Raw genomic sequence first — 12,090 nt, forward strand, 5'->3', positions numbered from 1 at the left:
AACCCACAAACTATTATGGGATGGGGTTACCATAGCAAATGAAAGTTCACACAGGAAAGAACAAACAGGCTCAACAAAAACAACCCACCGTGGGTAGCAGTAACCCGGACAACCACACATCTGAAGGTCAGAGACAAAAAACTGCAACTTTCAGGAATTCCACAAAGGAAATGCACCACCTGCTAAACTGGAGAAACTTAACACATATGGAGTTACTAAAGTTAACAATACTTACGACCAATACTCATGATTCCCGCATGGACCATCAACTGTAGGTGTGTTTTCCATTAGGGAGACTAAGGACTGAGGCACGAGGCAGAGGCAGAAAGCACAGGAAGCAGGGTGTCATCACTCACGTGACGAAAGTATGTGACCCTCACAACTTTGCTTAGAGTTAACAATGGCTGGAGACGAAGTGAGAAGGGAGAGGTACAATTCCCCAGGAAGGTCAATGATGCTGCATTAACTGCACAGGAAGAAGTGGTGAGGGAGCTTGTAGGCTCCCTGCCCTCTGTGCCTGTAGGAGGCACAAAAACAGCAAAGGGATAGAAAGATAAAGCTGAGATAATAAGATGTCCTTACAGGGCAGACAAGTTAGAGAGGGCTGGAAAACAAAAGTGAAAATGCGGGCTTGAAGACAAAGAATTCACAAAGATTTCTTCTGCTTAAAAGTTCTACAACATTTGCATTTTTTAGAAAATGTCTTAAGGCCTCCACAGGGAATCTGATTTCTTTTGTTGTTAATTAGATCAGATTCTGACTCAAAATATCATTTTAACAACTCCTGACCTTCGTTAGGATTTGTTTTGTTTCACTGTTTTTTGTTTTGTTTTGTTTTGTTTTTTAATGTCCATAAGTGTATGGACCCTGGCTGGAAAATAACGATTGCTTTTTAGCACGTCCTGCACCTCCTGCCCTGGAGAATGCTCCTCCTTGGTGACTGGTCTCGCTCAGCACCTGCTGATCAGGGTTAAGACTCCTCCTGTAAGCAGGTGGCATTATCTGAAGGTTCAGCGGGGCCCAGGGCGGGCGAAATCCTCCAGGGTAGTTCAGGACTTCTCCGCCTTCTCATTTGGGAGTTGTTTGTGTTCTAACTTTTACAGTCCTTGCACACCACCTGGGACAGGAAGATTTTCCTCCTTTGGCCTGGTTTCCACTTTACTGCAGAGTGCGGACTCCCCTCCTAGAAACGACAGCGTGTTCTGTACTTGTCCAGCCTCCTTCCAGCAGATCTCACTGTTCATGAAATGAAACCTCTTATCTGCAAGAATTTCAAAGCCCCTGGCCTCTATAAAACAAAACAACTGGTTGTACTTTAAATATTAAAACTTTCAGCTTTAAACTCTGTTACTTATGTGTGACCTCTCCACGGAGCTCTGTTTACAAAGTTTGTGCTAACTTACTTGAGTGCTGGGGAGAAGAACAGCAGTTTCCTTAGCCATGATAGATCTGAGAAAACCACAGGCCCCCAAAACCTGCAACATATAATTGTTACTAAGTGCAAACAAGTATAAGAAAAAAATCTTATAATCAGAAGATCTTAATGATCATCTTTCCATGTCATAGACAATTATGGGCAATCACTTTTTCCCTTCAAAATGATGAGCTCTGCTAATCAGTTGTTGTAGAGTAGGTGCTCAATAAATAGTCCCTGAAATGAATGTAATATTTCATGAGAGATTTGCATTCAGTGATCCGTAATTTGGCACCCCACATTAACCAGTGATTTTATAGTCTTCCCCATAAAGAACCACATTAATAGATGGTGAAAATTATCTGCAGGTGTGAACTGTCCAATTTCTACAAACTCAGAAGACATCTCAGAAATCATTGACAAAAGGGACTACTCTCCCCAGAAGGCCAATTTCCACATTGCATAATATGCTTTAAATCAGGTGCCGAAAACAAAATTGCATGGGTTTTTCCCCGTTGCCATTGTCCCTGATACAATTTTAAGTGCCATTCCATTTCCTTTATAATTCTTCCTGCATTTTTGCAGCAATTACAGAAATCTACTTTGCTCTGGGCCTGTAATGATGAATAGTTGGATGTTTATTAGGAGCTGTGAAAAGCTCAGTTGCAATTATCATGCTTTCCTCTACTTGGTTACATGCGTGGGCTCAAATGAATAAAAATAACAGTAGCTCATTTTTTACATAATATCTTAAGATATATAATGTGGTTCTGAATAAATGTGGATAGACAATGTATTATTTTCCTGTGTGAAAAGGAAGAAGCTGAATACCAAAGAGGCCGTTGGCCTTTGACCAGCTTCATTCCACAGTAACAGAACCGGATACTGAAGCCACTATTTCATAAATAATATAGGATGACTTTTGATAGAGTGACCACTACCCATCACAGGTCTTTACAGACTGTGTAAATTTAATATCTTTTATAGCTTATAATTATATTTTAAACTAATAATCTATTTAAAAGTTTTTTATTAGTACAGGTTTTCAGTAATGATTTCATGGGGAGCTGAAAGTTTAATATCTTTTCTGGAATCTTTTATGTATGCAAAGTTGGTTTTTAAGTATTATGAACTCCATGTGGGTTACTAGTTTTAGGTTAAGGTTCTGTAGGCTTAATAAATGGTAAATTAAAATAAAGTGTGTAAACTCCAGAATATAACAAACTGTGTTTCAACAAACTGTCAAAAAACTAAGAAAAAAAATCTTATTTGCAATAGTGACAAAAATTAAAACACTTTGGAATATATTACTCAAGGAAGTGGAAGATGTATACATTGAAAATCATAAAACACTGATGAAAGAAGTTCAAAATAAAAATAATTGGGAAGATAGTACATGTTCTTAGATCAGAAAAACCAACATTGTCAAAGTGTTCACGCTCCCTGAAGTGTTTTAAAGATTCAATGAAGGTCCCTACAAAATTTTCATTTTTCACAGAAAAAAAATCTTTAAATTTATGTGGAATCCTAAAAGTCTTCAAATTACATCGCAAAACAGTAGTGACTAAAATATGTTATTGGCATAGACCATGGGAACCAAAGAGAAATAAACCTATCTGTAAATACTCAATTAATCTTCCACAAAGGAATCAAGAATACACAATAGGAAACATCTCTTCCATAAATGGTATCAGGAAACCTAAATATCAATATGTTTTTTAAAAAATGAAATTGGATACTTATCTTACCACAAAAATCTACTCAAAATGAATTGAAGACTTATGTCCCAAAGCTGCTAGGACTCCTCCAGAAAACACGGGAAAAAGATTCCATGACACTAGTCTTGAAAATGATTGTTTTTTGTTTGTTTGTTTGTTTTTTGATATGACAACAAAAACACAGACAACAAAAGCAAAAGTACCAAGTAGTACCACTCTAAAGTAAAACGTTCCTGCAACAGCAAACACCAGCAAAATGAAATGATAACCTACAGAATGGAGACCTTATTTACAAACTACATATTCAATAAGTGCTTAATATCCAAATTATATAAGGAAGTACTACAACAACTCAATAGCAAAAAAAAAAAAAAATCAGATAACCTACTTGAAAAATGAACAAAAGACTAGAACAGATATTTTTAAAGAGCAGATACACAAATGTTTAACAGGTATATGAGAAGTGCCTGCCATCAGAAATCATCTGAGAAAGGCAAATCAAAACCGCAATGAAATCCACATCTGTAAGTATAGATGATACGAAAAAGTTAAACGCGTTGGCAAGGGTGTGGCCAAGAGGGGTGCTCACTCGTTGTTGTGAATGTAAAATGATATAACTATTTATGGAAAACAGTATGGACATTGCTCCAAAAATTAAAAATAGAACGGCCATATGGTCTAGCATTATTTGGGCGTGTATCCAGAGAAGAGAAATCACTGTCTCAAAGAGATAACTGCACTCTTTACAACATTTTTCATGATATTCAAAAGATGGAAACCATGGTCTGTTGGTGGATGAATGGAGAACGAAAGCATGCCGCGTGCACACAAAGGAGTGCGATTCAACCACAGCAAGAAGGGTGTCTTCACATTTGCCAGAACACGCATGAGCCTGGAAGACGTCATGTTCCATGAAAGAAGGGAGATACAGGGGCCGAGGGCTGCAAAATCCCACTTACATGCTCTGTGTAGAATCTGAAGCTGTTGAAATCCTAGAAAGTAGGAGGGTGGTGACCAGGGCTGGGGCAAAGGGAGACATTGATGACAGCCTGCAAAGATTCAGTTACATGATGAACAAGTTCTGGAGACCTAATTGCAGCACAGTGCCTATAATTATAACAGTGTACTGAATATTTGAAATTTGCGAGAGTAGATCTTCAGGGTTTTTCCTCAAACACACTCAATGATAATTGCCTGAGTGAAAGATATGTTAATTAACTTATTGTGGTAATCATTTCACAATGTGTGTATGTATTTCAAAACATTATATTGGGCAGGATTCAATTATATACAATTTTATGTGCTAATTATAGCTCTGTGAAGATGGAGTAAAAGGAGATCAACTTCCCCCAAATTCAAGATTTCATTGCTTTTTGTCTGTGACCCCCATAAATGAAGATCATTAAATATTCATTAGAAATAACAGAAATCCTGCTTCAAAAATAAACTGTTTACCATTTCCTATGGCTCTCCTCCACACGAAACTAATCACCAAATCCATGAAATTCCCGTTAGCTCCCAATAGACCAATAAAATCACATTTATCTGGAATTTGACAGATTCGAGTTAATAACTCAAATCAGCTGTTTATCTTATCTGCCTTTGTTTTCTGTTCCCCAGGAACAATTAATATAATTTTAACAGTTTGAGAAGAACGTACCTTTGACTTAATGTTTTCTCTTGTGCTCATTAAGATCCTGGCACATTTTTGACAGCACAGTCAGAAGGAAAAACTGAAAACTGGCTCTGGCACTGTTGTCTTCACTCACCCTCAATTCTTTCCCTCCCACTGTGAAGGTCATGGCCAGTGTAACTGTGGAAGATGCGACTGCAAAGCAGGCTGGTACGGGAAGAAGTGTGAACACCCGCTTTCCTGCCCGCTGTCTCCTGAGGAAAGCGTCAAGAAGTGTCAGGGCAGCGCAACCCTGCCGTGCTCGGGAAGGGGTGAGTGGGATTTCTTGGGGCTGCTCACTGCTTTCTGACCTTGTGATTTAAGTGCTGTTAGTAGTCCGCACGTGTCTTATTTCAAAGAGCCTTGCAATCTCTCAGTGAGGGTAGATCAGTCTTTTGAAATGGGTAAATAGCTAAAATGTACATAGAAAGATTCTCTCTCTCTCTCTCTCTCTCTCTCTCTCTCTCTCTCTCTCTCTCTCTCATACAATTGCTCTGTCAGTCTACTCTAGCTTCTCTAGCTTTGAGGTCTGTTCAATTTCAGTTCGGTTCCATTCAGTTCCATATCATACTTTTTTGAAAAAAAAAAGCACAGACTGGATGTTTGCTTAATCCTGCGTGGATGAAAACATCTAATTGTCCACTGGCATTTATGAAACCCAAGATCGTTATTTGGAGCAGATTGTTGCCATTTTTTAAAGCATCCTGTAAGTAGCTGTTGTTCCAGAAGGCATGCAGCCTTGGGTGTGTGCTGAGTGTCACACCGGGGCACTTTTCCCCAGAAGAGGAAACACTCGCCCTAAGGGGCAAAGCTTCCATTCTTTTTGATTTATCAAAATAAGGAGTAGAAATCCATTTCTCATATGAGAATAGCAACGTTAACATAAAATGTGCATTCGGAAGAAATGTGATTGTGGTTATTACAAATTTTGTTCAAGAAAGAAAAAAAGGAGATGCGCTTTCTTTACTTGTGTGTTAGATCAGGAATTTAATTTTCTTTATGTTTTCTTTTTTTAAATGTACATTTTATTTACGATATAGTTCACATAAGAGCTAGCTTTCTAAAGTATACAGCTCAGTGTTTCAAACATATTTTAAGAATCATGCATTTATTCTAGAATTTTTCGTCAGCCCTAGAAGAATCCCCATATTCCATAGCAGTCACCCCCTTTTTTCTTGTTCTCAAAGCCTAGAAATCACTAAGCTATATTCTTTCTGCATGCTTATCTATTCTGGATATTTCATATAAACGGAATCATAAAATCTGTAGTCTTTTTGTTCTGGGTATTTTCACTGGGTATGAAGTTTTTAAGGCTTATCAATGTGGTGACTTACATACGTCAGTCTCCCGTTACTTTTCATGACTGAGTGATATTCCACAGCCGCAGCTGTTTGCCCATTCATCAGCTGATAGATGGTTGGTTTCTATTTTTGGGTCATTGTGAATATTGGCACAATGAACAGTCACATGAAAGTGGGACATGTGTTTTAATACAGTCAGTTTCCTACAAGTGTAATGTCTAAGTCATACATTAATTCCAAGTTTAAAGATTTGACTATTTCAAGCTTGTCTTGGAGTGCTTACATTTATGTTCCTTCCAGAAATGTATAATTATTCAAATTTTACCATGTCTTTGTCATTGCCCAGTATTGTCTCCCTCGCTGATTATTTGTAGCTTTCTTTAAATAGAATACTCCTCAAATCTCTCAGATTTGTAGCAGCATAGGTATTTTTTCTAGTGACTGTGTAGAGGACAGAAGGGCATGGGAGAAGGATTGATTTTTTTTTTTACTTTCAGAAGTACTTGTTTACTCACGTCTTTCACCAGTTACCCAGATAGGAACCATTGTTCCATTTCCATGTTTAAAAATGGCGCTGAGTAATACTATGTTTGCAGTATTAAAATATTTGAAATTAGTATGCCTCATACTACTGCTATCTACCTGTCCTTTAATGGGCAGCAAAAAAATTTTTTTGACATTACTATTTCACATTTACAAAAAGCTTTATCCATTGTGCCCAACCTCGTGAAAAAGATTGTACGTGGAAAAGCTAATCAATCTATTTTTGTTCGTTTATCTTTTCAGAAATTTATTCTGATACTTTAAGGGACAGTTCTGTTCTAAATTGAAAACCTGGGGAGGGAACGAACATAACGATAACTTTATCTCAGAATAGAATAAGCTTTTTCCTGATGTATTTGCTCTAGAAAAGTAAAGGTACTGTGATTTTTTTGCTGTTATCTTAAAGTGATAAAACACATGGAAGTCTGATATCTTAAAACATTAATTTAAGGGACTCATGTTCCATAAAATTATTAGGTTTCAAGTAGATATGTCGCTAATTGAAGTTAGTAAAAGAGAAGCAAGTAAGTATATGTGCTTATAATTTAAAAGCAAAAAAATCCTGAAGAATATTTACAAATGCTTATATGTTTTGAGGAAAAATATGACAAGTTATATAATGGAAAAATGGGGAACGCATATGAAATATCTCTCAAACACAGAAAATTACTTTAGATCTGTAGCTATACCGTATTTTTTCATTCTTCTCTAAATTGTTAATATATAGAAAAAGTGAAAGAAACCGCTTGCAGACTTACATATATCAATCTTACACAAACTGATTTAACTAATTCTTCGAACACTGGTTTCCTGTCCTTCTCAACTCACTATGCAGCTATCATTTTAAAGCAACAGAGTATGTTGAAAATGTATTTTACTAAAAGGAAATTGAATACTTGTATAGACCTGTGATTTAAAAAAAATCTTCTGTGTACTGAATTCTCTAGAAGTGCTTTACAAAGAAATACTCAGGTCCTCTAGTTCCCTTCCAGAGAAATGGAGGTACTGACGAGTGGAGTGTTCTCCCAGGGCTCACAAAGGATTTACAATCACCGTTCCAGTGCTTGGACGAGTGGCCAGAGGCCTGGGCTATCGGGTAGAGATACATCCTCTGAGCCATCGGCTTTGGAGGTTTTGAAGGAAATACCTAATATGAAAACTTTCAAAGATTACTTTTGCAGTTTTGGAATGAGCACAGCAACTGTGGTTACATGAGTGAAGAAAGCAATTACAAGGCCCATCAGTTCTCACGCCTGAGAGCCTCATCAGCTTACCAGCTGGGGCCAAAAATAAATAAACAAATAAATCTCCTGGTACAATGTTCTCATGCTCCTTAGGGCCAGGTGAAGGTGTTTATTCCCACTGGAAATTAAATTCGATGATTTGCTTCTCCTGAGGCTAGCAGGATTGTTATGTCTTGCAAGTAGAAAATAATTTACATGATCACTTAAATTCTGCATTAATCCTGTGACTTCTTGGTTTCTATTCCTTATCATTTATAGATATCATTTTATGTAATTGTTTTTTATCTTTTGTACTCAACGTCAGTGTAAAATTATTCATCCTAATTTTTGCTTCTGGGAATCAGATTAGGGGACATGTTAATATTCAACACATGTTAATGTTCTGGTGAGAAACTAATGATGGTTACTAATGATGGTTCAGGAGGTCTTGCATGCTTCTTGGCTTTCAAATACATTTTTCTTATGTCTGAGGTTCTTCTATGCATGAGTTTGGCTTTGATCAAGAATCCGAGCAACAGAGTTATTTTTACTCTTGAGCAGAAGCTGCGGAGGCATAGGGAGTCCCTCCATCCTGGGGCTAGGATTTGCTGTGCTGGCAGAAGCTATGTGCGCTTTAGCCTGGACCTTGGAGCAAGGACATTAGCAGAACCTCTGGTGACCCTCTGAGGATCTGTAACATGAGGAAGAATGAAACTTATTTTATGTATTAAAAGAGTTCTGGGAGTGCTGGTTGTCATTATAGCAGATCATTTTACTAATACTCTCTTGTACATTTGAAATTTAGGGAACATAGTTCAGCTCAAGCAAATGAACAAATGAACACAGTACAAGTTGTATGTAAAGAGATAAGTGTGCAAACACTCCTGCTTTACAGCTACATGTATAATGTTATCGGTGTCCATCTGTAAATCAAAATAAATACAAGCGTGTATATATTTTACAAATGAGATATTTATGCTACTCTTTAACTAGCAGTTATGTGGTTGTATTCAACAGATAAAATGTAAAGAACATGGCATGCATTTTCTTTTTAATTTCCTAAAAGTATAGTAAGTAGGATGAAGTATAATTACTATTCTTTTTACAGAAAAATGAAGTGGAAATTTGAACAGTTTGTGTCTTACATATTAAATTCCAAAGGTATGAGTTTTAGTACAAACTTTTATTGCAGGCTTTCTGACTCCTCTGCTTTTATTTTAAATAATTTACTTGTTTTTTATGCTAATTTAGTAATGATATATAATAAATAAATTTTCCTTTTAAAATATAATTATGCAAAGATATTGTAGCGGTTGTGTAGCACATTGTTACCTGGCTACATAATAAAAACCATCATATGGTTGTAGCAAAAATAATCTTCTTATCTTAGAATTTATGTTGTGTCTTATTCAGAACCGTAGTTTACATTCTTGTAGCAGAATGTATTACAAAATTCTTAACATCTTAGATGTGGAAAAGCATAGATCTAAATGAACAAAAATAGCTTAAATCCTTTTGAAAAATTGTGCAAATCCAACCACTTCGATCCCAGTGACTTGGGAGGCAGAGGCAGGAAGGTGATAATTTCAAGGCCAGTCCAAGTAACTCACCGAGTGCCTGTCTCAAAATGAAAAAGAAGTTGGAGACAAAGGTCAGTGATGGGGGATCTGGATTTAATCCTTAGTCCTTAAAAAGTCCTTTTCCAATCACTGTTCTAGAAAAGCTGGACCAATAAATAAACCCGCTGTACCAGGAACACCAAAAAAATTCTCCTTGCAAAGCAGTAGTGATGGTTTACATCATCAGCTCTACTCTTTGGATTCTGCTTAGTGCTACAAATTTTTGTCCATTTATCAACTTCTATAATTTATTGACTTCTATAACAAGCAGAATAAGTGATTTATCTCCAGGCTTTATTATTCACAAAGCTGTGTTTGCCATCTTTGCCTTCTTAGATCATTTGTCCATGTGTCTGAGTCATCTCTCTGCTTGGTACTACACTCCCCGGTACATTTTGCTTGTCCTCTGTGCTCTTTGTTTATTTTTTTAATCACAGTTGTTCTTAAAAATATTGCGCATGTTTTAGTTCCTTCAAAGAGAGCCAGCACTTCCACATGGGAAGGTGGAACAGGGAGGGAGATGATGAGTTGAGCCTAGGTGTTGAATACTGCAGCTTGGAGAAAATTGAAACCACCTCATTTTTATCAATTATCGTTCCTTAATTAATGAATAAGCATTTTTTTTTCAATTTCCTTACCTAGAAACATTGTTCCCGAGAATAATAGCATGCCAGGTTCCTACCACCTGTAGATTTTTCAATTAAAGTCAACATTTATCTCTCCCTTTTATTGGCAAACCACATCTCTGTCTTCAGATTTTCTTGTTTTGTTTACCACAGTAGCTTCCATGATGCATACTTTGGTTTTTAACCTTTGTGTTCTTGTTTTTGCTCTCTGTAGCTTTGGAGCATTGAATCATTACTTTTCTTATTCATGATGGCAGAGATGTTATTTATGTGCAAAGAAGAGAAAGTTATAATATTGGAAGCCCTCCAAACATTTTCAATTAAGCACCGTACCACATGTAGTGATTTTGATTACATTTTTAAAATCCTCTGTGGCCTAATTAGCTGCTTTACTGTAAGTTAGCTGCAGCAGGAAAAACACAGAGTGGTCAAGTGACAAAGGAGCCCCAGGGCGCTCCCGCCAGCAGCACTTCGGAAAACCACGTAGGGGTCAGCTTGACTCTGTGCCAGTGCCCTGGTGATGGAGCCACGGCACTTGCAGACCCGGGGGTTGTCACACACTGCCGGATGGCATTTCGTGTCCAGATGGTGGACGGCTCCACCGCGCGAATTCCATTACTCTGCCTTATCCAGGAAGAACGGTGCGCTTTTCATGGGCAGCAAATGGGAAAAGATTGTATCAGAAACTGAAGTCCGAAGTTTGTCGTGTGATAGACATTAAGTGATAAGAAAGTGTAAGGACCTGATGGATTCTTCCACTTATCTTTGAGCACATTTTGAATTTACAATAGCACTATTTTGGCTTTGCTATGCTCCATTATCATACAGGGACCATAATAATATTATGGTGTCTAGGAGAGCAGGGCCTGTTGATGATTTGCTTTGTGGTACCCAGAAAAACACCCTCTGTGTCTTCCTGATGCAGTTGGTCTTTGGAGCTTTGTGTACCCTCACCAAGGTTTCCAAAGATTCAGTTGTCCAGAGGTGGAGGTGAACGTGAGTTCTTAAGTCCAGCTTTGACTGTCTCAGTTGTATAACGAAACATCCATTGCTAAAATAAGGGAATACCTTGCACACATTAAATGCAGTTGTTAAAGAGAGCAGAGAGGAGCCACACTAAACAGAAGAGAAAGTCTCAGGCTATTAATTATCCAGGAACTTGTCTTTCTACTCAATAACTATTTATGTTCCCTATTTTCTCTTTGGTTTCATCTTGCCTTTCCTCTCACTATTTTATATTCAACAGAGAAGGGACAAAAAAAAGAAATTCAAAAGGTGAATTTAATGATCTTATATCATGTTGTAAAGGTGGTATAATTCAATGGGGAAAATAGCACACACAATATTTTTAGTTACCTGAGGTTCCTCTAATTGATTGTTGTAGTACCAAGTAAGATGCATATTTTGTATGTGTTACAGTTGACAATCTTGTTTAAATGTTTTATCTAAAGCAACAGAATATTTTGTGTCCAAGATAGAAATTGATTCAAATAAATGGAGAATTTTTATTGCATTTTACATCATGTTTATGTGGAAAATTGGAAACTAGTGAAATTCTTTGGCTGAGAAAAGTTCTTACTAAAGGGTGCAACAAATGGAGTCAAAATCCATTTAAAAGGACAATAGGAAACTGGCCAAGAATTTGATTGTAGTTTCTTTAAGCAAGCATAAAATGAAATGTGTGACAACTATGACAATTTGGTTGCTACAGTTATATATTTCTTTCAATTAAAACATTCAAATCCCCACAGAGGAGGGTGTTTTGTGGGTCTCTAGAAATAATTTCCCATGATGGTGTAAATGAAGACCGGAGCCTTGTGGGACAGTATGGTGCTGGCCTCTGTGCTGAGCATTTGTGACAAATTATTGAGAGAAACGATGAGTATTTTGCGAGTCCCAGGAGGAAAGGGTTATTTGCCCTATTTGGGTATAAATATGGCCTCTAGAAATGAGCAGTGTTTGCAGTGGTGGATA

The 12,090-nt window shown here is 37.2% G+C and overlaps 1 protein-coding gene across 1 annotated transcript in view; it reads left to right on the forward strand.

The window, feature by feature from the left end:
• Positions 1-12,090, forward strand: part of Itgbl1 (integrin subunit beta like 1) — a gene marked incomplete at its 5' end in the record, with an annotated part of 218,722 nt that overhangs the window by 120,644 nt on the left and 85,988 nt on the right. Inside the window, one exon of the mRNA XM_010604622.2 lies at positions 4,930-5,076. Coding sequence (XP_010602924.2) covers positions 4,930-5,076 — 147 coding nt within the window. The remainder of the gene's footprint in view (positions 1-4,929; positions 5,077-12,090) is intronic.

This window comes from Fukomys damarensis, unplaced genomic scaffold, assembly GCF_012274545.1.
Source record: "Fukomys damarensis isolate Sample0158 unplaced genomic scaffold, DMR_v1.0_HiC HiC_scaffold_6, whole genome shotgun sequence".
In the NCBI taxonomy this organism is placed as follows: domain Eukaryota; kingdom Metazoa; phylum Chordata; class Mammalia; order Rodentia; family Bathyergidae; genus Fukomys; species Fukomys damarensis.